The sequence below is a fragment of the Oncorhynchus nerka genome, linkage group LG10 (assembly GCF_034236695.1).
Source record: "Oncorhynchus nerka isolate Pitt River linkage group LG10, Oner_Uvic_2.0, whole genome shotgun sequence".
In the NCBI taxonomy this organism is placed as follows: domain Eukaryota; kingdom Metazoa; phylum Chordata; class Actinopteri; order Salmoniformes; family Salmonidae; genus Oncorhynchus; species Oncorhynchus nerka.
The window spans coordinates 34,838,074-34,864,742 of NC_088405.1; the positions used below are offsets into that span (position 1 = coordinate 34,838,074).

Below are 26,669 nucleotides of genomic sequence, written 5' to 3' on the forward strand. Positions count from 1 at the left end.
TCAGTTGACTAAAGACTAGATTTTGCATGGTAGTATAATATTTGGAAATGCGAAGGTATTGATACTTTATTCATAATATTTGGTCGACAACCCATCACGTCTTCCGTATTTCTTTTGTTTTCAGAAGGTATCAACCGAAGCAAAGTTTTAAAGAGTAAGTAAGAGCTTAGAGGCTAATGTACTGCATTTAGTTATTCTTCCAGCATCTCCATTGTTATATCACTGAGATGTTCCGCTTTCCCCCCACACGCAACCCTCCAGTTTGAATTGAAAATGATCAGGACGATGTGTTACTCCTTTGTTTCTTTCAGTTGTTTTTGGCTGCAGTTACATCCGCTACATGACCAAAAGTATGTGGACACCTGCTTGTCAAACATCTAATTCCAAAATCATGAGAATTAATATGGAGTTGGTCCCCCCCTTTGCTGCTATAACAGCCTCCACTCTTATGGGAAGGCTTTCCACTAGATGCAGGGAGTTTGCTGCGGGGACTTGCTTCCATTCAGCCACAAAAGCATTAGTGAGGTTGGGCACTGATGTTCGGTGTGGAAGACTTGTCGCCCATGTCGACAAACAATTTTTGTATGGACCTCGCTTTGTGCACGGGGCATTGTCATGGTGGAACAGGAAAGGCCCTTCCCCAAATTGTTTCCACAAAGTTGGAAATACAGAATTGTCTAGAATGTCATCGTATGCTGTGGCGTTAAGATTTACCTTCACTGGAACTAAGAGGCCTAGCCCGAACCATGAAAAGCAGCCTGAGACTATTATTCCTCCTCCACCAAACTTTACAGTTGGCACTATGCATTGGGTCAGGTGGCGTTCTCCTGGCATCCTCTAAACCCAGATTTGTCTGTCGGACTGCCAGATGGTGAAGCGTGATTCATCACTCCAGAGAATGCATTTCCGCTGCTCCAGAGTCCAATGGTGGTGAGCTTTACACTACTCTAGCTGACGTTTGGCATTGCGTATGGTGATCTTAGGCTTTTGTGCAGCTGCTCGGCCATGGAAACCCATTTCATTGAAGCTCCTTCTTCCAGTAGCAGTTTGGAACAAGGTCATGAGTGTTGCAACCGAGAACAGACCATTTTTACGCCCTATGTGCTTCAGCACTCGGCGTTCCCATTTTGTGAGCTTGTGTGGCCTACTACTTTGCGGCTGAGCCGTTGTTGCTCCTAGATGTTTTCACTTCATAATAACAGCACTTGACCGGGGCAGCTCTAACAGAGCAGAAATTGTACAATCTGACTTGTTGGAAAGGTGGCATCCTATGATGGTGCCATGTTGAAAGTCACTGAGCTCCTCAGTAAGGCCATTCTACTGCCTATGTTTGTCTATGTACTCAATTTAATATACCTGACAGCAACGGGTGTGGCTGAAATAGCCGAATCCAGTCATTTGTCCACATACTTTAATATATGCAGTGTATTTATTTTTACCTTGAATTTCTTAAACCTTTTGCTTAGAAGATAACTGATTTTGTCATTTTCTTTCAGATGGCAAAGAGGGAAAGAACAAAGATGCAGCTGCTGTGTCCTCTTCGTCCTCCAACTTTGTCAAGCCGAAGGGGAAGAACATCAGCAGTATTGCAGGGATAGCACTATGTTGGCAGGGCGTGGTACAGAGACAGGTTAGCCACTCTTACTTTTCTAAAATCATTGAGGCCCATTATTAACCTACTCTGATCTAATGTTCTTGAAGTAAGTAGGCGTAGTCATTCGGATCTAAAGTTTAAGTCAAGATGGCATCAGTAAATGAATCTCAGGCTGGATTTAAGTTCCTTAAAAAAACTTTTTTTACTTGAGAGTGAGTACTCAACCCATGTTTAACAGGTGAAGAAGTTCTTGGACTCGACGTGCAGTCTGCCAGACTTTGTGGAGCGTTACAGGAACATGTACCTCCGTCTGAAGAATGCCATGGAGGAGCTGTTTGGCCAACAGACAGCATTTGTGCTGGCTCTCCGCCACGGTTTCTCTGCTGCTCTCCTACAGCTCTCCATCCTCACCGCCATGCATGTGAGTTATACTGAATGACCTGTACTCAATACTACCTGGGTCATGTTCATTAGGGCAAGCAACGGAAAACGGCAATAGTCCAAATGAACGTGACCTGACAGTGTACCTGTAACATATCTATGCTCCAAATCACTGCTGTCTGTGTGGGTTACATTCACTATCTCTGTGTTTGCAGATGAGTGAGAGGTTTGCCCAGTACATCGACATGATGATCCAGGAGAGTGGAGTGGATTCTGGCAACGTGGAGACTCTTAACCAGTTGCAGCAGTTTCTAGAACCTATGCTCTTCCTCTCCGGCCTGGAGCTTGCCAACACCTTTGAGCACTGTTACAGGTAAGGCCACATTTCTTTATCTCTAGCAGATTCCTGCACGGGTCAGTTTTTTGGAACCGCACCTGCCCCGTGCCGGCCACACAAATTCCAAGCCCTACCCGATATCTACCTAGAATTGTTCCTGGAGCCGATCTGTGACCCGCCAAATAACATACATTTATTTCATTATTTTTATGACTCCAGAGTAGTACACTATTAGAATTAGTCTGCATGTCTATTCAATATTTGGATAAAAGGAAACCATGTCATTAAGAAGGAATGCCGTCTTGTTATTTTCACAATGTAATGCTGCACAACTCAAATTGCTTTTAAAAAATAGCCTTCTTGTTAGCCGCTTCCTTCCCTGCTGAAGCTTATAGCCGACATAACAATACCCTTACATTTAGTATTTTTTAAATAATCTGTTTAATTTAAATAAACAATTCCCAGAATTGAATATGCTGTAGATTATTGGCTACTCAAACTTTTACCAGCCTCATAGGTTTAAACTTTATATGGGCTGCGTATTGGTCTAAATGAACAAAAACCTGAATTCATGTAATAATTAACCAAAATATCGTAAACTAATAACTACTTGCACTTTTGCCAGTTTGGGAATCCATCTACCGGGTTGTTGTTCTCGTCCACAATGACCGGAAAAATGATTTGTGCAGCACCTGTTTCCACGATGGTGTATTCCACCATCATAACCTTTTTATTTCCCCTGTTACGTTAGCCATTTTTATGTGAGCTAGGAGTCAGGGAAAATAAACTTTGAAATATATTGTCAAGAGGTGGAAGGGAACATAAGCTCTACACGTGGACAATTTAGGAATGTTTCAACACCACACACATAATGGACAGTTCCCTGCTCCACTCTCTCCGTGTGGTTAGTAGCCTAGGCTATGTCTGTCTCACTGCTCACATAATAGAATTTGCAACACAATTCAACATAACAAGCTCATTTGTTCAAATAATATTATCTCGATTTAAAACGTTACCGACCTGCAATATAATTGTTCTGTACCGTGAGTCGCTAAGACCATTTATCATTCATAAAAGGACCATATTGTAGCATTGTCTAGAGTCTCAATCCATTTCTTTTCCCCATCCCCCTCCTCCACAGGTACTACCTCGGTGACAGGCTGCTGGGCCAAAGCAAGGTGTGGCTGGAGACTGCTGTCATAATGCAGATAGGCACCTGCTTCCCAAACCGCTTCCCCCAGCAGATGCTGAAGAATCTCAGTGAGTCTGAGGAGCTGCAGCAGGAGTTCCACCTCTACCGCCTCCAGCAGCTGGACAAGACCCTGCAGGATGTCAATGAGGAGGTGAGCAGAGAATAAAAACCACCACTGCAATGTTTTTATATAAATACATACATACATACATACAGACATACATACATACATACATTTTTCCACATTTTGTTACATTACAGGATTTTTCTAAAATAGATTTTTTTTAAAGACCTTCATCAAGTTACACACAATACCCTGTAATGACAAAGCAAAAACAGGGTTTTAGACATTTTTGCAGAAAATACCAAAAATAATATCTGAAATGTCACATTTACGTAAGTATTCCTACCATTTACTCAGTACTTTGTTGAGGCACCTGTAGCAGTGATTACAACCTCGAGTCTTCTTGGGTATGACGCTACAAGCTTGGCACACCTGTATTTGGGGAGTTTTTCCCATTCTTCTCTGCACATCCTCTCAAGCTCTGTCAGGTTGGATGGTGAGCATCACTGCACAGCTATTTTCAGGTATCTCCAGAGATGTTAGATCGGGTTCAAGTCTGGGCTCTGGCTGGGCCACTCAAGAACATTGAGACTTGTCCCGAAGCCACTCCTGGGTTGTCTTAGCTGTGTGCTTAGGGTCATTGTCCTGTTGAAAGGTGAACCTTCGCCCCAGTCTGAGGTCCTGAGCCCTCTCTGGAGCAGGTTTTCATCAAGAATCTCTGTATCCGTTTATCTTTCCCTTGATCCTGACTAGTCTCCCAGTCCTTGCCGTGTTGAAAAACATCCCAATAACAGGATGCTGCCACCACCATGCTTCACCATAGTGTCATGACTCTCCCGACAGTGGATCAAAAGACCCATTAGCTAGGCATATGTTTGAAGATAGCCAGACCTCCTCTCTCCCACAGAATAGGGGAATAGTGGAAGGGGGGATGTGCCGGTCTTGACACCTTAACAATGGGTCGTACATTTTTTGAGAAAGAAATCCGTTTTCCGCCAAAAACTCTTGACGGACAAAGAATGAATGTTGGCACAATATTCCTAAGATTGGTGTGTGGGGATCTAAAGATTAATCCTGTCATATGGTTTTATTATTTTGTGATGTCATTAAGGATGGTATAACCTAGTAACTGTAATTCTTAAAGTGTACGCATTCTATGTATCAAGTTTACATCTAAATGTTGTATAAAATATATTAATAAATAGGAAAATACTTTGGTGAAGATAGCAATGTGATTTTAGCCTTCTAAATGAGGTAATTGAGTTTCATATAAACTTGTGCCCAGTCAGTAACCATGCCCAAGTGAGCATATCCATGTCGGTGTGATTGAACACCCCTTTTGGCCTGAGTGCTTAAAAGACTTCTCAAGGATCGGTGTCCCTCTAACGGGACAACTTCTGGTGAAACAGGAGGGCGCAATTCAAATAAATAATCATACATGTTATGGATTTGAAACATTTAGGTACATGTGTCATATCGGCTGAAAGCTTAAATGATTTTTAATCTAACTGCACTGTCTGATTTACAGTAACTATTACAGCGAAAACATGCCATGCGATTGTTTGAGGACGGCGCCCCACGTCAAAATATTTTTCCACCGGCACAGGTTTCATACATTCACATATAATGATTAAATATTCACGGACTTTTTGAAAATCTTCCTCTGATTTGTCATCCAAAGGGTCCCAGCTATAACATGTAGTGTCGTTTTGTTCAATAAAATCTTTCTTTATATCCCAAAAGGTCAATTTCGTTGGGCCATCGATTTGAGTTATCCACTCGTTCAACTTGCAGAGAAAGGAATCTGAAAATCTACCCTAAACTTTGTTTCAATAAGTCAAAATACGTTTCTATTTACTCCTCAGATACCCTAAAATGTAATCAAACTATAATATTTATTTCGGAAAGATGTTCAATAGGAAACCGATTTTAGCAGGTGCGTAATGTCTTCATGGCGCACACAAACACGAATTTCCAAGACTGTGTCCTTTGCTAAAACTGATATTTCGTATTCGTTTTTGAAGTTACAAGCCTTAGACCTTGAACATAGACTGCTAACACCCTGTGGAAGCCATAGGAATTGCATCCAGGGAGTTAATTTTCAATATGATCTTTCTCTTGCATTTCTAAGACGATGGTCCCTCTCAAAAAAAAAACTGGTTTGGTTTTTCTTTGGATTTTCTAATACCCTATCTATTGTGTTATATTCTCCTACATTATTTAACATTTCTACAAACTTCAAAGTGTTTTCTTTCCAATGGTACCAATTATATGCATATCCTGGCTTCAGGGCCTGCGCTACAGGCAGTTCACTTTGGGCACGTCATTCAGGCAGGAAGTGGAGAAAAGGGGGCCCAGCCCTAAGAGGTTTTTAAAAGGAACCACTAACGAAATTTACATTAGACCAGCCTGACAGCATGAGCTGAATGTTATGAAATGGTTTAAAACTATGAGACCAAAACATGCCGGGTTGCTGCTGGCGTGTAAAGTGGTCGGGAGCCTGAACCTGAAGAATCAACCTTGAGACCACTACCAGACCAGCCGATGTACAGCGCGAGCTGAACGTTACAAATGGTTTAAACTCTGAGATCACTGCAAGACCAAAAGACGTGAGACCATGTTCTACACGTTGAAATGGTTAGAAACTTGGAAGCTCTCAACCTCAACACGAATGTGAAGATCACCTAGGAAACCAGAAACATTGCCTACAGCTGTGCATGTACAAGTGGTCCTAGAACTTTTTACTAAAGATGAGGTGGGAAGGAGAATCCCAACAGACAACCATTGGTACATCTGAAGTATTTGTTCTAACAAACACTCCACTACCAGAGAAGCTCTATAAATAAGGACAAACCAGAGCCTTACATCGAGCGACTACCCAGAGACGGATCAATTGGTTTCAACAAATGGATGACGATTGGGTACAATTACGCGTAAATGTGACTCACCACCTGGATTCGGTCTTATGTAGCAAAATGTGATTTTTTAAATTTATATTGGATAAAAGTAGAGACTCCGAGCTACAAATGGTATATCATACACTGCATTTGAGGAACAATGAGAAAGTAATTTACTGAGGAGTGGCTTCTGTCTGGCCATCTCTGCAGCACTCCACCAATTAGGCATTTATGGTATAGTGGCCAGACGGAAGCCACTCCTCAGTAAAAGGCTAATTAAAGATTATCTGTCCGATGAAACCAAGATTGAACTCTTTTGCCTGAACTCTGGAGCTCTGTCAGAGTGACCATTGGGTTCTTGGTCACCTCCCTGACGAAGGCCCTTCTCCCCCGATTGCTCAGTTTGGCTGGGTGGTTCCAAACTTCTTCCATTTAAGAATGATGGAGGCCACTGTGGACCTTCAATGCTGCAGACATTTTTCAGTACCCTTCCCCTGATCTGTGCCTCAACACAATCCTGTCTGAGAGCTCCACGGACAAATCTTTCGACCTCATGGCTTAAGTTTTTGCTCTGACATGCCCTGTCAACTGTGGGACCTTTCTAAATCATGTCCAATCAGTTGAATTTACCACAGGTGGACTCTAATCAAGTTGTAGAAACACCTCAAGGATGATCAATGGAATCAGGATGCACCTGAGCTCAATTTTATGTCTCACAGGAAAGGGTCTGAATACTTATATAAATAAGGTATTTCTGTTTTCATTTTTTATGAATGTTCAAACATTTCTAAACAGTTTTCTCTTTGTCTTTATGGGGCATTGTGTGGAGATTGAGTAAAATGTTTAAAAAAAATCTATTTTAGAATAAGGCTGTAACATAACAAAATGTTGAAAAGGTAAAGGGCTTAATGGTAAGTAATGTAGTGTCATTTTGGAGTAACTTTTAATGTAAATAAGAATATAATAGTAATGATGAGTGAAAGTTACAGACGACATTAATATCATACCCCTCAGAAAATGCTAACCTCCCCTTCTATTGTAATGGTGAGAGGTTAGCATGTCTTGGGGGTATGATATTTGTGCGTCTAACTTTCTCACTCATTATTATTCACGATTCATTCAGGATTATCCATAATCATGATAGTTTTCAAATGAATGTAGAAGTGTTTAGAAACCATTTTCTAATCTTATTTACAATAAAAGCAATTCCAAACGATACTACATTGTTTACCATGTATTTCTATTTGGCACAAAATAATCTGAAACAACCAAAACGAACAGCAAATGACTCCAACTTTGTAGAGTCACAAGCTTGATGTAGTCATTGATTGCTAGGAATATGGGAACTAATACTAAAAACATTTGACTACTTTAATAGACATACAGTTGAAGTTGGAAGTTTACATACACCTTAGCCAAATACATTTAAACTCAGTTTTTCACAATTCCTGACATTTTAATCCTAATAAAAATTCCATTTTAGGTCAGTTAGGATCACTACTTTATTTTAAGAATGTGAAATGTCAGAATAATAGGAGAGAATTATTTATTTCAGCTTTTATTTATTTCATCACATTCCCAGTGGGTCAGAAGTTTACATACACCCAATTAGTATTTGGTAGCATTGCCTTTAAATTGTTTAACTTGGGTCAAACGTTTTGGGTAGCCTTCCACAAGCTTCCCACAATAAGTTGGGTGAATTGTGGCCCATTCCTCCTGACAGAGCTGGTGTAACTGAGTCAGGTTTGTAGGCCTCCTTGCTCGCACACACTTTTTCAGTTCTGTCCACACATTTTTCTATAGGATTGAGGTCAGGGCTTTGTGATGGCCACTCCAATACCTTGACTTTGTTGTCCTTAAGCCATTTTGCCACAACTTTGGAAGTATGCTTGGGGTCACTGTCCATTTGGAAGACCCATTTGCAACCAAGCTTTAACTTCCTGACTGATGTCTTGAGATGTTGCACAATATATCCACATCATTTTACTTTCTCATGATGCCATCTATTTTGTGAAGTGCACCAGTCCCTCCTGCAGAAAGCACCCGTACAACATGATGCTGCCACCCCCGTGCTTCACGGTTGGGATGGTGTTCTTCGGCTTGCAAGCATACCCCTTTTTCCTCCAAACATAATGGTCATTATGGCCAAACAGTTCTATTTTTGTTTCATCAGACCAGAGGACATTTCTCCAAAAAGTATGATCTTTGTCCCCATGTGCAGTTGCAAACCGTAGTCTGGCTTCTTTTTTGGCAGTTTTGGAGCAGTGGCTTCTTCCTTGCTGAACGGCCTTTCAGGTTATGTCGATATAGGACTCATTTTACTGTGGATATAGATACTTTTGTACCTGTTTCCTCCAGCATCTTCACAAGGTCCTTTGCTGTTGTTCTGGGATTGATTTGCACTCTTTGCAACAAAGTACGACAATCTCTAGGAGACCGAACACGTCTCCTTCCTGAGCGGTACGACGGCTGCGTGGTCCCATGGTGTTTATACTTGCGTACTATTGTTTGTACAGATGAACGTGGTACCTTCAGGCGTTTGGAAATTGCTCCCAAGGAAGAACCAGACTTGTGGAGGTGTACAATTTTCTTTCTGAGGTCTTGGCTGATTTCTTTTGATTTTCCCATGATGTCAAGCAATGAGGCACTGAGTTTGAAGGTAGGCCTTGAAATACATCCACAGGTACACCTCCAATTGACTCAAATTATGTCAATTAGCCTATCAGAAGCTTCTAAAGCCATGACATAATTTTCTAGAATTTTCCAAGCTGTATAAAGGCACAGTCAACATAGTGTATGTAATCTTCTAACCCACTGGAATTGTGATAAGTGAAATAATCTGTCTGTAAATAATTGTTGGAAAAATGACTTGTCATGCACAAAGTAGATGTCCTAACTGACTTGCCCAAACTACAGTTTGTTAACAAGAAATGTGTAGAGTGGTTGAAAAACAAGTTTTAATGACTCCAACATAAGTGTATGTAAACTTCTGACTTCAACTGTAAGTGATTTTGTCCCAATACTTTCGATCTGTTTAAAATGGGTGGACTATGTACAAAAACCAATTTCTTAATGGTTCACCCAATATGGATGAAAATACCTTCAACTTAAAGCTGACAGTCTGAACTTTAACCTCACGGCCATTGTATCATTTCAAAGTGTTGGAGTACAGAATGTACTCTGTGCCACTGTCACAATACTTTTGGAGCTCACTGTATATAACATATGACCGACTCCAAAGCAGCATAAATCAAATCAAATCAAATTTTATTTGTCACATACACATGGTTAGCAGATGTTAATGCGAGTGTAGCGAAATGCTTGTGCTTCTAGTTCCGACAATGCAGTGATAACCAACAAGTAATCTAACTAACAATTCCAAAACTACTGTCTTATACACAGTGTAAGGGGATAAAGAATATGTACATAAGGATATATGAATGAGTGATGGTACAGAGCAGCATACAGTAGATGGTATCGAGTACAGTATATACATATGAGATGAGTATGTAGACAAAGTAAACAAAGTGGCATAGTTAAAGTGGCTAGTGATACATGTATTACATAAGGATGCAGTCGATGATGTAGAGTACAGTATATACGTATGCATATGAGATGAATAATGTAGGGTAAGTAACATTATATAAGGTAGCATTGTTTAAAGTGGCTAGTGATATATTTACATCATTTCCCATCAATTCCCATTATTAAAGTGGCTGGAGTTGGGTCAGTGTCAATGACAGTGTGTTGGCAGCAGCCACTCAATGTTAGTGGTGGCTGTTTAACAGTCTGATGGCCTTGAGATAGAAGCTGTTTTTCAGTCTCTCGGTCCCAGCTTTGATGCACCTGTACTGACCTCGCCTTCTGGATGATAGCGGGGTGAACAGGCAGTGGTTCGGGTGGTTGATGTCCTTGATGAACTTTATGGCCTTCCTGTAACATCGGGTGGTGTAGGTGTCCTGGAGGGCAGGTAGTTTGCCCCCGGTGATGCGTTGTGCAGACCTCACTACCCTCTGGAGAGCCTTACGGTTGAGGGCGGAGCAGTTGTCGTACCAGGCGGTGATACAGCCCGCCAGGATGCTCTCAATTGTGCATCTGTAGAAGTTTGTGAGTGCTTTTGGTGACAAGCCGAATTTCTTCAGCCTCCTGAGGTTGAAGAGGCGCTGCTGCGCCTTCTTCACGACGCTGTCTGTGTGAGTGGACCAATTCAGTTTGTCTGTGATGTGTATGCCGAGGAACTTAAAACTTGCTACCCTCTCCACTACTGTTCCATCGATGTGGATAGGGGGGTGTTCCCTCTGCTGTTTCCTGAAGTCCACAATCATCTCCTTAGTTTTGTTGACGTTGAGTGTGAGGTTATTTTCCTGACACCACACTCCGAGGGCCCTCACCTCCTCCCTGTAGGCCGTCTCGTCGTTGTTGGTAATCAAGCCTACCACTGTTGTGTCGTCCGCAAAGTTGATGATTGAGTTGGAGGCGTGCGTGGCCACGCAGTCGTGGGTGAACAGGGAGTACAGGAGAGGGCTCAGAACGCACCCTTGTGGGGCCCCGTGTTGAGGATCAGCGGGAGGAGATGTTGTTGCCTACCCTCACCACCTGGGGGCGGCCCGTCAGGAAGTCCAGTACCCAGTTGCACAGGGCGGGGTCGAGACCAGGGTCTCGAGCTTGATGACGAGCTTGGAGGGTACTATGGTGTTGAATGCCGAGCTGTAGTCGATGAACAGCATTCTCACATAGGTATTCCTCTTGTCCAGGTGGGTTAGGGCAGTGTGCAGTGTGGTTGAGATTGCATCGTCTGTGGACCTATTTGGGCGGTAAGCAAATTGGAGTGGGTCTAGGGTGTCAGGTAGGGTGGAGGTGATATGGTCCTTGACTAGTCTCTCAAAGCACTTCATGATGACGGAAGTGAGTGCTACGGGGCGGTAGTCGTTTAGCTCAGTTACCTTAGCTTTCTTGGGAACAGGAACAATGGTGGCCCTCTTGAAGCATGTGGGAACAGCAGACTGGTATAGGGATTGATTGAATATGTCCGTAAACACACCGGCCAGCTGGTCTGCGCATGCTCTGAGGGCGCGGCTGGGGATGCCGTCTGGGCCTGCATACACATTGTCGTGACGTGACTATCATTGTGATGACTGCTATTTATTAAATAGTTATTTCTCAATTTAAATTAATCATGTAACAACTAACTCATTAGGAATTTGGGGCACCACAGGAAATGTATGTTTAATCTCCCGAATTAACTCCAGAGTATATAGACATCGTACCAGTCACCAATTAATAATTTCCTCATATCAGTTTCATTCTGAACGTCGTTGACTTCGTAAATCTGCACAAACCTGAGTCTTACTAATCATTCTGTACTATACAATACATTGATTTGATTATTTACTAAGAAGCTAAATGATAAGATATGATAGACGCGGTGTAGGCTATTGATAAGAAACTTAACACGATGACAAGTCCCTAGCGGACTAATACAATATGACACTGGCTACACAAGATGGAGATTTAAATTTAAAGAGCGAGAAAGCGACAAAGAGAAGCAACACTTGGATACATTTGGAAACTATACTTATAATAGCCCTAATACCTTGCCCCGAACTGCCGCTCTTATGGGTAAGAAGTAATGCATGTATTTACGTGTTGAAGGTCTTCGTCGGGTGTCTCTGTTGGGCCCGGGCCTCTGTGGGCAGTTCTGCTCGGTGAGAAGGGGTCTGTTTCTCGGTGTAAGTCTCTGATTGTCCACGAGATGTCACAATGTACTTTCTCTTAGTTGTCTGTTTACTTGTACTCGTTCTGGAAGAGGGGTCTTCTGAGCCGTGTAGATGATCCCAGAGTGGGAATAAGAGCAATGTAGACAAACAATGATTTGAAGAGAATAACCGGATGGTCCTTCTTAAATTCACTTTCTTAGATACAGTACTTAACCATAGCAATGATTAAGAGGTTCCTTTGTCTTCAACCTAATGTTGCGTTTCGGGGTCGTGACTAATCGTAGACCTCAGCTGCAGCTTGTGGCCCTTCTAGTCTGATATGTTAATTCTTAACTCAAATGCTTTATACCTTTTTGTAAAATTGAGGTGTTTACATCAGGCTGGCACGCTCTCTGGGTTCCCTGGGGCGTGGCTAGTTACGAGTCAAGGTATCACAATATGATCTCGTTCGAGAACTAAAATCACAATCTTATCGTCATAAAAACATTCTTTATTCTGGATATTTTCCACACAATGTAAAGTATGTAAACATGACATTCACATATGAAAGCTCTTCAAGTTACAATGTTTTCGTTATAACGTCTTCATGCAACTTTTAATGACATCACAACATAGACAGTAATTTTCCATATTCCATCTCTCATCATTCCCAATATTCGGATATTGAAATATATTGTCCATGGTTTAATGTTGAAGTTCTTGGGTGGCAAACTCTTCTGTAACACAGATGCATTCCATTTGCCCAAATTAGGCCCCAAAAGGAATCGTCTGCTGCCTATTGTTAACGATCTACGTGAGATGTCATAAAACGCCCACATCATTCCTCTCCCCGGAGCGCTGTAGAGCTGATCCACTGTAATCTGATCCTTTGGATCCTCACAGGAGAGTCATGACAACATATTACTATGTTATATGGCCTATTGGGAATCCAACCCATAACCTCCCAAAAATGTTGTATTTTTCTGTGCTGCAGATGATGGATGATCAGCCGTCCGAGCCTGATGAGGAGAGTGAGGTGAAGGTGCTGGTCCTGTCTCCTCGATGCTGGGCAGTCTCCTCACCCTGCTACCTGGACAACTCCAGCAGATACTTCCCCAAGCAGCTCTCCACCTACCTGGCCGAGTTCACAGACTTCTACTCTAACAGTCAGTCCCATTTTGTCATCTGTCTTTTCACAAAGTTTTGGCTGTATGTTTCTCTCCTCATATTGATTATGAGATCATTAGCTGATCATTAGCTGAAATAGATGTTCCCAGAAATGTTCCATATGCACACAAAAAACCTGATGTGTACATCCCTGTTGGTGAGCATTTCTTCTTTGTCAAGATCATCCATCTGACAGGTGTGTCATTCCAATAAGCTGATTAAACAGCATGATCATTATACAGGTCCACCTTGTGCTGGGGACAACAAAAGGCCACTCTAAAATGTGCAGTTTTGTCACACAACACAATGCCACAGATGTCTCAAGTTTTGAAGGAGCGTACAATTGGCATGCTGACTGCAGGAATTTCCACCAGAGCTGTTGCCCGAGAATTGAATGTTCATTTCTCATACCATAAGCCGCCTCGAACATCGTTTTAGGGAATTTGGCAATATGTGCAACCGGCCTCACAACTGCAGACCACGTGTAACCACACCAGCCCAAGACCTCCTCATCTGGCTTCTTCACCTGTGGGATTGTCTGAGACCAGCCACCCAGACAGCTGATGAAACTGAGTATTTCTGTATGTAAGCCCTTTGTGGGGAAATCTCTTTGATTGGCTGAGCCTGCCCACCCACCCTGCCCAGTCATGTGAAATTCATAGATTAAGGCCTAATGAATTTATTTCTATTGACTGATTTACTGATATGAACTGTAAAATCTTTGAAAGTATTGCATGTTGCATTTTGTTTTAGTATATTTTAGATCTTTCTCATAAGCCAAAATCTCGCAAAGTTCCATCAGAGCCAGTCCGTTATAATGTCATCTTTGAGAACGAAGTGCTAGAGGCTGATTGGTGTGTGTTTTTGTCTGCAGGCCAGTGCATGTACAATCTGACCCACAGTAAGCCCCGGCGTCTACAGTGGACCTGGCTGGGCCATGCAGAGCTGCACTATGGCTCTTGCACTCTCTACGTCTCCACCCTGCAGATGTACATCCTCCTACAGTTCAACCACCAACCGGTAACTAGATGGGGGAAGCGCAGTGCGATGGGGAAATTGAGTTTAAGAATTACATTTTTTAAATTGACACTAAACTACCTCCTGTTGTTATTTTCAGGATGTATCTGTGGAGGCTCTTCAGCAGGCTACAGGCCTTTCTCCGACAGTGCTGGCCCATGCACTGTCTCCCCTCACTGCAGAGAAGGGCATTCTCACCACAGACAGCCCTGACAACAGTCTTGTGAATGGTGAGCTTCCGCTCTGTCTTTCCCTGGCTAGTTCTTTCTCTGAGCCTTTCACAAATGCATTCTATGGAGCTACTGTGGATCCCTCCAATCCAGCAATTTTTTACAAAAAAAGATTCCATCCCCTGAATTGTTCCCCAGTTAGATGTTATTTTCATGACAGCGTTGAATTTACTGTTGGCGTTTGTGGAGTTGGACTGAAGGTAAGGTTTTGTCCTGCTCTACACATAGGAGTCCTGAGGTTGAACATAAAAGCTCTGTCTCAGAGTTTGGAAAACCACAGCTACTGCTACCTGCTGCCCAAGCAGACCTACCTGAATGTGGACGAGGACGCTGCCTGCTCGCTGGAGAGGAAGAGGAACTTTATCTACTGCCTCGTCATCCAGATCATGAAGGCTGAGAAAGAGATGAACATAGACAACCTGGTGTTCAGAGTAAGGCCTTGTTCCCTCATGTGTGACCAATGGAGATGATCAACTGATCCTATGTTTTATTTTATTTAACTTTTATTTAACTAGCTACGAACAGTTAAGAACAAATTCTTGTTCAGGGGAGAACGACAGCTAGCAGTGGGTGTCTTATGTCCCTTATTTTATCCCTTGTCCTCCCTCAGGTGTTGGAGACGTGTCAGAAGCGGGAGGTGACTCATTCCCCAGGCTCGGTGCGTTTCAGCTGCAGCACTACAGACGTGCTGTCCTGTGTCATGCATGTCATCAGCAAGGGCTACATCAGGCGCAACGAGGACAGCCCCCACATCGTGGAGTTCCTGCCTGAAGACCCCTCCACTCCCACGAAGGGCCAGGCGCATTTCTCCTTCAGCAAGGCAGGGCTGAAGAATAACCCCAGCAGCAGCAACGCTGACATCAGGTGTGCGGACGACCCTTGACCTAGTGGGGGAAGGGTTTTTAATGTAGATTGCTGGTGTGGCCTCTCGGTTGATTCTGTATCTCAGGGCAAGTTCTTTGTTTTTGAATTGTAGGGAAGGAGAGTAGAATAATTACTAACAGGCATTCTTTTCCATGTATATGTCTGTCTGCTATAGCCATTGCATAAATGCTTTAATAGCTAACCAATTGGGTTGAGGTCTTCAGCCCTGACGTTACAGCACTTATTTGTGCCATATGTACTTGTTCTTTGTCCTAGTTGAGCTTTTAAATACACATTGACCTAAACTGTGGCTGCATGGCAATGTCAGTCATTTCACATACCATTGACCACTGATGCTGTTTATTTAAGCCATTACCTTCAAAGAAACCCATGGCTCTAATACATGCAACACAAAAAATATCTAGCCTGTTATGCCATATGTTGAGAAACAGTCAAAAGATGCTGGTGAATGTTCTATTAATATAAATAATAAAGAACATTTGAACTTTGAACCATGTTTGTTGCTTTCTTATTTTTTTAATATTTTATTTTTGTACCCCTTTTTCTCCCCAATTTCGTGGTATCCAATTGTTCTTGTCTCATCGCTACAACTCCCTTACGGGGTCGGGAGAGATGAAGGTTGAAGGTCATGCGTCCTCCGACCCGGAAGCTAGCCGCACCAATGTGTCGGAGGATCTGGCAACCTTGGTTAACGCGCACTGCGCCCGGCCCGCCGCTGGTGCGCGATGAGACAAGGATTTCCCTACCGGCCAAGCCCTCCCTAACCCGGACGGCGCTAGGCCAATTGTGCATCGCCCCACGGACCTCCCGGTCGCGGCCGGTTGCGACAGCACCTGGGCGTGAACCCAGAGTCTCTGGTGGCGCAGCTGGCGCTGCAGTACAGCACCCTTAACCACTGCGCCACCTGGGAGGCGTTGCTTTCTTATTTTGTGTGGGTATAATACAGTAGTCTAGAAATGCTGTGTGGGGTGATCTTTTTTAATAAAGATACCACAATTTGTCTCTACAACTTTTTGCTGTTAAAATCACACAAACTACTAACCTGATAATTACGAGCTCTGCTTTCCATAAGGATGTTATTCTGACGCACTGTTTTTAATGACACATGCTTGTTCTCTGAAATGAGAGTATTTCCAATGTAATTATACTAAACTGTGACCCTCCTCACGTTTAGAGGTTAAGATTTCCATAGATGTCACTTACCTCTTGTGACCCGCTGTGTCTTCTCCTCCAGCCTGGAAGGCATCTTTGCAGCCCCTCAGAGTGTGGAAGACGGGGTCCTGGAGGCTGTCCTGTTGTCCATGGGCCGGACTATGAACCAGGAGGAGGTCCGGCAGCTGATGCAGCGCACAGTGCAGCAGGTTTCTGGCACCCTGACTCTGGACCTGGACCGGGCTGAGCACCTGCTGGTCCACTGCAAGTGGAACATGGATGTGCTAATCCAGCGCTACACAGATGACCCAGACTCCCTGGTCATGGCTGCTGGGCTGAAGGGCTGGAACCCCCAGCCACCCCCCAGCCCTGTGTCCAGCTGCCCTGTGTGCCTCATCTCTCAAACAGGGGAGGCAGAGCCCGTTCCCACCCTCTGCTGCATGCACTACTGCTGCCGGGTCTGTCACTTTACCGATTTTTCTAATCCTTTTCTAACTTTAAACTAGTTTAATCTTGTATAGATGCTTTAAAGGGACATTTTGAAGTTGCTATATAATTTTTTTTACTTAGAAATGAATGATATGTACCCATTGATTCTTGCCTTCACAAAGTATTCATACATTTTGTTGCAGCCTGAAATCAAAATGGATTTAATATATATTTTCCCATCCCATCTATACACAATACCCCATAATGACAAAGTGAAAACATGTTTTAGATTTTTTCCCCCCACATTATTTGAAGTGAGATAGAGAAATACACAACAAAGTATGTGGACACCTGATTGTCAAACATCTCATTCTAATTATTAATATGGAGTTGTTCTCCCCCCTTTGCTGCTAAATCAGCCTCCACTCTTCTGGGAAGGATTTCCACTAGATGTTGGAACATTGATGCGGGGACTTGCTTCCATTCAGCCACAAGAGCATTAGTGAGGTCGGGCACTGATATTGGGCGATATTAGCTCGCAGTCTGCGTTCCAATTCATCCCAAAGGTGTTCAATGGGGTTGAGGTCAGGGCTATATGCAGGCCAGTCAAATTCTTCCACACTGATCTCGAAAACCCATTTCTGTATGGACATCGCTTTGTGCACGGGGCAATTGTCATGCTGAAACAGCAAAGGGCCTTCCCAAACTGTTGCCACAAAGTTGGAAGCACAGAATCGTCTAGAATGTCATTGTATGCTGTCGGATTAAGATCTACTTTCACTGGAACTAAGAGGCCTAGACCTAACCATCAAAAACAGCCCCAGACCATTATTCCTCCTCCACCAAACTTAGTTGGCACTATGCATTGGGGTAGGTAGCGTTCTCCTGGCGTCGGTTGGACTACAGATGGTGAACTTGATTCATCAGTCCAGAGAACGCCTTTCCACTGCTCCAGAGTCCAATGGTGGCGAGTTTTACACCACGCCAACCAACACTTGGAATTGCGCATGTTGATCTTAGGCGTGTGTGGCTGCTCGGCCATGGAAAGCCATTTCATGAAACTCCCGACAAACAGTTCTTGTGCTGACGTTGCTTCCAGAGGCAGTTTGGAACTTGGTATGGAGTGTTGCAACCGAGAACAGACTATGTTTATGTGCTTCAGCATTTGGAGTTCCCGTTCTGTGAGCTTGTGTAGCCTACCACTTCGCGGCTGAGCCATTTTTGCTCCTAGGCATTTCCACTTCACAATAACGGCACTTACAGTTGACTGGGGCAGCTCTAGCAGGGCAGAAATTTGACGAGCTGACTTGTTGGAAAGGTGGCATCCCATGACGGTGCCACGTTGAAAGTCACTGAGCTATTCAGTACGGCCCATTCTACTGCCTATGTTTGTCTATGGAGATTGACGTCCACAGGTGGGGTTTGTGCTTACAGCCCAACACCGTGCAGGACGTTTGGCATTTCGCCACTGGTGCCCTGTGCTCTTCACAGATGAAAGCAGGTTCACACTGAGCACATGTGACAGACGTGACAAGAGTCTGGAGACGCCGTGGAGAACGTTCTGCTGCCTGCAACATCCTCCAGCATGACCGGTTTGGCGGTGGGTCAGTCATGGTGTGGGGTGGTATTTCTTTGGGGGCCGCACAGCCCTCCATGTGCTCGCGAGAGGTAGCCTGACTGCCATTAGGTACCGAGATGAGATCCTCAGACCCCTTGTGAGACCATATGCTGGTGCGGTTGGCTCTGGGTTCCTCCTAATGCAAGACAATGCTAGACCTCATGTGGCTGGAGTGTGTCAGCAGTTCCTGCAAGAGGAAGGCATTGATGCTATGGACTGGCCCGCCCGTTCCCCAGACCTGAATCCAATTAAGCACATCTGTGACATCATGTCTCGCTCCATCCACCAACGCCACGTTGCACCACAGACTGTCCAGGAGTTGGCGGATGCTTTAGTCCAGGTCTGGGAGGAGATCCCTCAGGAGACCATCCGCCACCTCATCAGGAGCATGCCCAGGTGTTGTAGGGAGGTCATACAGGCACGTGGAGGCCACACACACTACTGAGCCTCATTTTGACTTGTTTTAAGGACATTACATCAAAGTTGGATCAGCCTGTAGTGTGGTTTTTCACTTTAATTTTGAGTGTGACTCCAAATCCAGACCTCCATGGGTTGATAAATTTGATTTCCATTGATAATTTTTGTGTGATTTTGTTGTCAGCACATTCAACTATGTAAAGAAAAAAGTATTTAATAAGAATATTTCATTCATTCAGATCTAGGATGTGTTATTTTAGTGTTCCCTTTATTTTTTTGAGCAGTGTATAAGATTGTTTTACAATGTTTGTAAACAAACACTACAGCCTTAAAGCATGGTTTAAACTACAAATTTGATATCATGGATGGTCAGTCCCTTCATGGATAGCTCGGTCTATAAATTTGAGCGGTTAGATTACTCCAACCCCATCCCTCAGCTTTTTACCTGAAACCGGGGTGAGGGAGCTTTGTTATTATTTCAACTGCTGATTGCTGCTTTAAGGATGAATTAGACTGTTCATGTTGAGTCGGAACATCTGCTCCTAATTTATATGTGAACAGTTTGTCACAGGACTCCCATTTAATAATGATTTATTTTTTCTTCCTAGTCTTGCTGGCAGGAGTACCTCACGGCCAGAATTGAGCAGAACCTGGTGATGAACTGCAACTGTCCAATAACAGACTGCCGAGCACAACCTACTTCTCAGTTCTTCTTCAACATCCTGACCAACAAGGACACCATCGCCAAGGTCTGCCCCCCCCCACACACACACACACACACACACACGAGAGCATCACACTTAAAGTGAATTTGTAAAGTATTCAGGGAGTTTCTCCCATTCTTATCTGCAAATCCTCTTAAGATCTGTCAGGTTGGATGGGGAGCATCTTGCACAGCTATTTTCAGGTCTCTCCAGAGATGTTTGATTGGGTTCGGGCCCTGGCTGGGCCACTCAAGGACATTGAGACTTGTCCCGAAGTCACTCCTGTGTTGTCTTGGCTGTTTGCTTAGGGTCGTTGTCATTTACATTTACATTTAAGTCATTTAGCAGACGCTCTTATCCAGAGCGACTTACAAATTGGTGCTTTCACCTTATGACATCCAGTGGAACAGTAGTGCATCAAGTGTTGTCCTGTTGGAAGGTGAACCTTTTCCACAGTCTGATTTCCTAAGCGCTCTGGAGCATGTTTTCATCAAGGATCTTGCTATACTTAACTCCGTTCATCTTTCCCTTGATCCTGAGAAGTCTTCCAGTCCCTGCCGCTGAAAAACATCCCTACAGCATGATGCTGCCACCACCATGCTTCACCGTAAGGATGGTGCCAGGTTCCTTCCAAATGTGACACTTGGCATTCAGGCCAAAGAGTTGCATATTGGTTTCATCAGACCAGAGAATCTTGTTTCTCATGTTCTGAGAGTCTTTAGGTGCCTTTTGGAAAACTCCAAGTCGGCTGTCGTGCCTTCACTGAGGAGTGGCTTTTGTCTGGCCACTCTACCATAAAGGCCTGATTGGTGGAGTGCTGCAGAGATGTTGGTCCTTCTGGAAGGTTCTTCCATCTCCACAGAGGAACTCTGGAGCTCTGTCAGAGTGACCATTGGGTTCTTGGTCACCTCCCTGACCAAGGCCCTTATCCCCGATTGCTCAGTTTGGCCGGGCGGCCAGCTCTAGGAAGAGTCTTGGTGGTTGCAAACTTCCATTTAAGAATGACGGAGGACCGTCAAGGCTGCAGAATTTTTTTGGTACCCTTCCCCAGATCTGTGTCTCGACACAATCCTGTCTCGGAGCTCTGCGGACAGTTCCTTCGACCTCATGGCTTGGTTTTTGCTCTGACATGCACTGGATGATCCATGGAAACAGGATGCAGCTGAGCTCAATTTCGAGTATCATAGCAGAAGGTCTGAATACTTATGTAAATAAGGTATTTCTGTTTTTGATTTTTATAAATTTGCAAACATTTCTAAACCTGTTTTTGTTTTGTCATTATGGGGTATTGTGTGTAGATTGAGCATTTTTACTTATATAATCCATTTTAGAATAAGGCTCTAACGTAACAAAAAATACTTCATGTACTGTATATAAACCCATAAAGTTATGTCTGTCCAGTTGTACATGTTTGCTGATCGTGAGTTTAAAACAGTAGCGCCTATCCATCCTCTGAGGCTCCTGTCCTCTGTTTCTCCCCAGTATGAGAACGCTCTCCTCCGGGGCTATGTGGAGTGCTGCTCCAACCTGACCTGGTGCACCAACCCCTTGGGCTGTGACCAGATCCTGTGCAGGGAGAACATCGGCAGCATGGGCACCTGCTCAAAGTGCTGCTGGTCCTCCTGCTTCAGCTGCAACTTCCCAGAGGTTAGCACTGAGCTGTTATACACGTCTCCTGTCCTCATTCATGTGGTTTATTTGTCTTTTTTTTTTAAATGTTTTTTACTTCAATGGCATTGAATTAGAAATCCATATTTGTACGGATACCCATCAGACTTGGTGTAGTGTAAATCTATCTAGTACATACAGTATTTTGTTCATAGAGACAAGTAAGCATAGAGTATAGATTTATGCTGATTTCTTAACCTCCACTATCTCCCCAGGCTCACTACCCAGCCAGCTGCAGTCACATGTCCCAGTGGATAGACGATGGTGGCTACTACGAGGGTATGACCATGGAAGCTCAGAGTAAGCACCTTGCCAAACTCATCTCCAAACGCTGCCCCAGCTGCCAGGCCCAGATCGAGAAGAACGAAGGGTGCCTACAGTAAGTGTAAAGCCACTGGACCCGTTTCAATCCTCAGCCCTGTTTGTTCTCTGTCGATTCCCATCAAACCATTTCATGGTTTACCAGAAGTATGTTGTAGGGATTTCTAGGCATCACTGTTACTGCCACTCAGTGTCAAAACATTTTTTTCAGTATGACTTGTGCCAAATGTAACCATGGATTTTGCTGGAGGTGTCTCAAGCCATGGAAACCAACCCACAAAGATTACTTCAACTGCTCAGCTATGGTAATTCCAATTGACTTGATTAAGTTAAGTTTGTGCTTCATACGATTTTGTACAAATGCAAAGGGTTTCCCCTCCATATGTATTTGGACAGTGAATTTTTTATTTGGCTCTGTACCCCACCATTTTGGATTTGGTCAAATGTTTCATGAGGCCACTTTACAGAATGTCACCTTTTATTTGAGGGTATTTTCATACATATCTGTTTTACCGTTTAGAAATAAAAGCACTTTATGTACAGTGCCTTCGGATAGTATTCAGACCCCTTGACTTTTTCCACTTTTGTTACGTTTACAGCCTTCCTCTGAAATTGATTAAATAAATAAAACATCCTTCGCAGTCTATACACAATACCCCATAATGACAAAGGGAAAACTTGTTTTTAGAAATGTAAAACAAAATAATAAACAGATACCTTATTTACATAAGAATTCAGACCCTTTGCTATGAGACTCAAAATGGAGCTCAGAGGCATCCTGTTTCCATTGATCATCCTTGATTGGAGTCCACCTGGTGGTAAATTCAATTGATTGGACATGATTTGGAAAGGCACACCCCTGTCTATATAAGGTCCCACAGTTGACTGTGCATGTCAAAGCAAAAACAAGGCCTTGAGGTCGAAGGAATTGTCCGTAGAGCGCCGAGACAGGATTGTATTGAGGCACAGATCAGGGGAAGGGTACAAAAACAATTCTGCTGCATTGAAGGTCCCCAAGAACACAGTGGCCTACATCCTTCTTAAATGGAAGACGTTTGGAACAACCAAGACTCTTCCTAGAGCTGGCCACACGGCCAAATTGAGCAATGAGGGGGGAAGGGCCTTGGTCAGGGAAGTGACCAAGAACCCAATGGTCACTTTGACAGAGCTCTAGAGTTCCTCTGTGGAGATGAGAGAAACTTCCAGAAGGACAACCATCTCTGCAGAACTCCAGCTAACAGGCCTCTTTGGGAGAGTGGCCCGAAGTAAGCCACTCCTCAGTAAAAGGCACAACAGCCCTAAAGATTCTCTGGTCTGTTGAAACCAAGATTGGAATCTTTGGCCTGAATGCCAAGCGTCAGGTCTGGAGGAAATCTGGCACCATCCCTACGGTGAAGCATGATGGTGGAAGCATCATGCTGTGGGGATGTTTTTTAGCAGCAGGGACTGGGAGACTAGTCAGGATCGAGGCAAAGATGAACAGAGCAAAGTACAGAGATCCTTGATGAAAACCTGCTCCAGTGTGCTCAGGACCTCAGACTGGGGCGAAGGTTCACCTTCCAACAGGATAGCGAGCCTAAGCACACAGCCAAGACAGCGCAGGAGTGGCTTCGGGACAAGTCTCTGAATGTCCTTGATTGGCCCAGCCAGAGCCGGAACTTTAACCGATCTAACATCTCTGGAGAAACCTGAAAATATCTGTGCAGTGACGCTCCCCATCCAACCTGACAGAGCTTGAGAGGATCTGCAGAGAAGAATGGGAGAAACTCCCCATATACAGGTGTGTCAAGCTTGTAGCATCATACCCAAGAAGACTCGATGCTGTAATCGCTGCCAATGTGCTTCAACAAAGTACTGAGTAAAGGGTCTGAATACTTATGTAAATGTGGTGTTTCATTTTTTATTATAAATGAGCAAACATTTCTAACAACCTGTTTTTGCTTTGTCCAAATGGGGTATTGTGTGTAGATTGAGGAAAAGGGGTCTGAATACTTTTTGAAGGCACTATCTAGTCCCCCCATTTGAGGAGGTCAAGTATTTGGACAAATTTGCTTACTGTATGTATTAAAGGAGTCAACGGTTTAGTATCCAATGCAGTGATCCACTTTTTTTCTGACTGCAGGTGAGTAAAGCAGCAAGGCAGGAAAAGAAGTTCCAAGACTACAACGAGAGATGCACTTTCCACAACCAAGCCAAGGACTTTGCCATCAATCTAGAGAGCAAAGTCTCCTCCATCAATGAAGCCCTGCAAATGAAGTCGTTGACGTTTGTTATTGATGCCTGCAAAGTCCTCGCTCAAGCGCGCAAGGTAAGAGGTAGTAAACTAATTTGAAAATAACTGTCCAATCGGTAGAGACATTTAAGCAATCACCACACAATCACCAATCACCACGCACGCTTTTGGAACATTGACATTTAAAAAAGTATAATAAATCAATTTAATATACACCATCACAATATATCCTTTATTTTAGGCAGGTATAAAGAAACATTATGATATGAAGAACATGTATTTTAGAATAACAGAATAGGAGTTGGCCTAGTATATGTTATCTATGCACCATGCCATAGGCTGTATGTAGGCTTGTTCATTAAGCAGACAAGATATGCTTCAGTCGGATGCTGTTGTTTTATATTCTATGATTTTATAGTAAGAAGAATATAATTGAACTTATCTGAATAAAATATAAACAGTATTTGTCCCATTCTGGTGTGAGTGCACATATGAGCATAAAAGTGATCATTTGAAACCGGTCCTATACACTAGATTGAGTTTGCCACTTTAGTTGCTGAACAAACATATAAATGCAACAATGTCAAAGATTTTGCTGAGTTTACAGTTCATACAAAGAAATCAGTCGATTTAGATAATTAGGTAATTTAGATAATTCATTAGGCCCTAGTCTATGGATTTCACATGACTGGGAATATAGATATGCATCTGTTGGTCACAGATACTTCAAAAAATGTAGGGGCATGGATCAGATAACCAGTCAGTATCTGGTATGACCACCATTTGCCTCATTCAGTGCGACACATCTCCTTCGCTCAGGCTGTTGATTGTGGCCTGTGGAATGTATCCCACTCCTCTTCAATGGCAGTGTGAAGTTGCTGGATATTGGCGGGAACTGGCACATGCTGTCGTAAACGTTGATCCAGAGCATCCCAAACAGGCTCAATGGATGACGTGGTGAGTATGCAGGCCATGGAAGAATTGGGACATTTTCAGCTTCCAGCAATTGTGTACAGATCCTTGCGACATGGGGCCGTGCATTATCATGCTGAAACATGAGGTGATGGCGGCAGATGAATAACACGATCTTGTCACAGTATCTCTGTGAATTCAAATTGCCATCGATAAAATTCAATTGTTTGTTGTCCGTAGCTTATGCCTGCCCATACCATAAACCCGCTGGCCACCATGGGGCACTCGTTGATATCAAAGCGTGCTGTCTACCATCTGCCTGGTACAGTTGAAACCGGGATTAATCTGTGAAGAGCACACTTCTCCAGCGTGCTAGTGGCCATCGACGGTGAGCATTTTCCCACTGAAATCGGTTATGACGCCAAACTACAGGCAGGTCAAGACCCTGGTAAGATCGATGAGCACGCAGATGAGCTTCCATGAGACGATTTCTGACAGTTGTGTGGAAATTCTTCGGTTGTGCAAACCCACAGTTTCATCAGCTGTCCGGGTGGCCGGTCTCAGACAGTCCCGCAGGTGATGAAGCCGGATGTGGAGGTCCTGGGCTGGTGTGGTTACACGTGGTCTGCAGTTGTGATGCCGGTTAGACATACTGCCAAATTTTCTAAAATAACATTGGAGTCGGATTGTGGAAGAGAAATCAACGTTCAATTGTCTGGCAACAGCTCTGGTGGACATTCCTGTAGTCAGCGTGCCAATTGCACGCTCCCTCAGCTTGAGACATCTGTGGCATTGTGTTGGGTGACAAAACTGTACATTTTCGAGTGGCCTTTTATTGTCCCCAGCACAAGGTGCGTACTGTGTAATGATCATGCTTGTTTAATCAGCTTCTTGATATGCCACACCTGTCAGATGGATGGATTATCTTGGCAAAGGAGAAATGCTCACTAACGGGGAATGTAAACGAATTTGTGCACATTTGACATAAATAATATTTTTGTGCATATGGAACATTCCTGGGATTGTTCATTTCAGCTCATGAAACATGGGACCAACACTTTACAAGTTGCGTGTATATTTTTGTTGAGAATAAATCTTAGACTGTCTTAGAAATCAAAATGTATATGGGCTGCATGGTGACACTATAGGCTATTGATGTTTTGGGAAAGTCGCAAAAAAAGCTTGCGCTCTGTTCCTTGCCTCAGGCTGCACATGTTGTTCTCAATTGAATCCCATCTTTACTAATATGCTAAATGTGTTTAGATTTAGAATGGCCCATTAATGGGCAGGGGAAGTAAGATGTAGTCTGTATGCACTCGAATAGCGAATGGAGGCCGCTTTCCCACCGGTTCCTTTTTCAATCATGACGGGTTATTTCACTCCATGCATCACCTACTGATTTTGTGGAGCATGCTGCCTCTTGCTGCACGACAGGTGATGTTCTGCCCAAACTCTGTATACCATGGGCTCTAAAACCCTGTTCCTGCAGCTTCTCAGTGCTTCATTTGGGAAACCAAGTCAAATCTTTTCATGAACATTGATAGTAAAAAGAAAAAAATCACAACGAAAAACAGGCTATTTCATTGAACTGTTGCCAGCCCCTCTCTCTGCATGTTCGAGAAAGGAATGAAGGATACAGAGAGATGGAAACGGACGGCGGTGAGATTCTGTAGCTAAAGCCTATTACTAGGCTATTCAAATACAAATTCACTATAATTGTGGGCTAACTCTAAGTCGCACTGCACAATTGATGAA

The 26,669-nt window shown here is 43.6% G+C and overlaps 1 protein-coding gene across 6 annotated transcripts in view; it reads left to right on the plus strand.

Annotated features, from left to right (window-relative positions):
• Positions 1-26,669, plus strand: part of LOC115135214 (cullin-9-like) — a 73,757-nt gene that overhangs the window by 39,455 nt on the left and 7,633 nt on the right. For 3 of the 6 annotated variants that reach the window (XM_029669669.2, XM_029669665.2, XM_029669668.2), the window contains exons 22-37: positions 125-154; positions 1,497-1,630; positions 1,833-2,015; positions 2,191-2,348; positions 3,454-3,655; positions 13,156-13,327; positions 14,203-14,348; positions 14,446-14,575; positions 14,804-15,006; positions 15,186-15,439; positions 16,695-17,070; positions 19,685-19,825; positions 21,263-21,427; positions 21,664-21,827; positions 21,981-22,074; positions 23,892-24,077. In XM_029669669.2, the coding sequence (XP_029525529.2) occupies positions 125-154; positions 1,497-1,630; positions 1,833-2,015; positions 2,191-2,348; positions 3,454-3,655; positions 13,156-13,327; positions 14,203-14,348; positions 14,446-14,575; positions 14,804-15,006; positions 15,186-15,439; positions 16,695-17,070; positions 19,685-19,825; positions 21,263-21,427; positions 21,664-21,827; positions 21,981-22,074; positions 23,892-24,077 (2,738 nt within the window). The remainder of the gene's footprint in view (positions 1-124; positions 155-1,496; positions 1,631-1,832; positions 2,016-2,190; positions 2,349-3,453; positions 3,656-13,155; positions 13,328-14,202; positions 14,349-14,445; positions 14,576-14,803; positions 15,007-15,185; positions 15,440-16,694; positions 17,071-19,684; positions 19,826-21,262; positions 21,428-21,663; positions 21,828-21,980; positions 22,075-23,891; positions 24,078-26,669) is intronic. The other 3 variants (XM_029669667.2, XM_065023251.1, XM_029669666.2) reach the window with 2 other exon arrangements.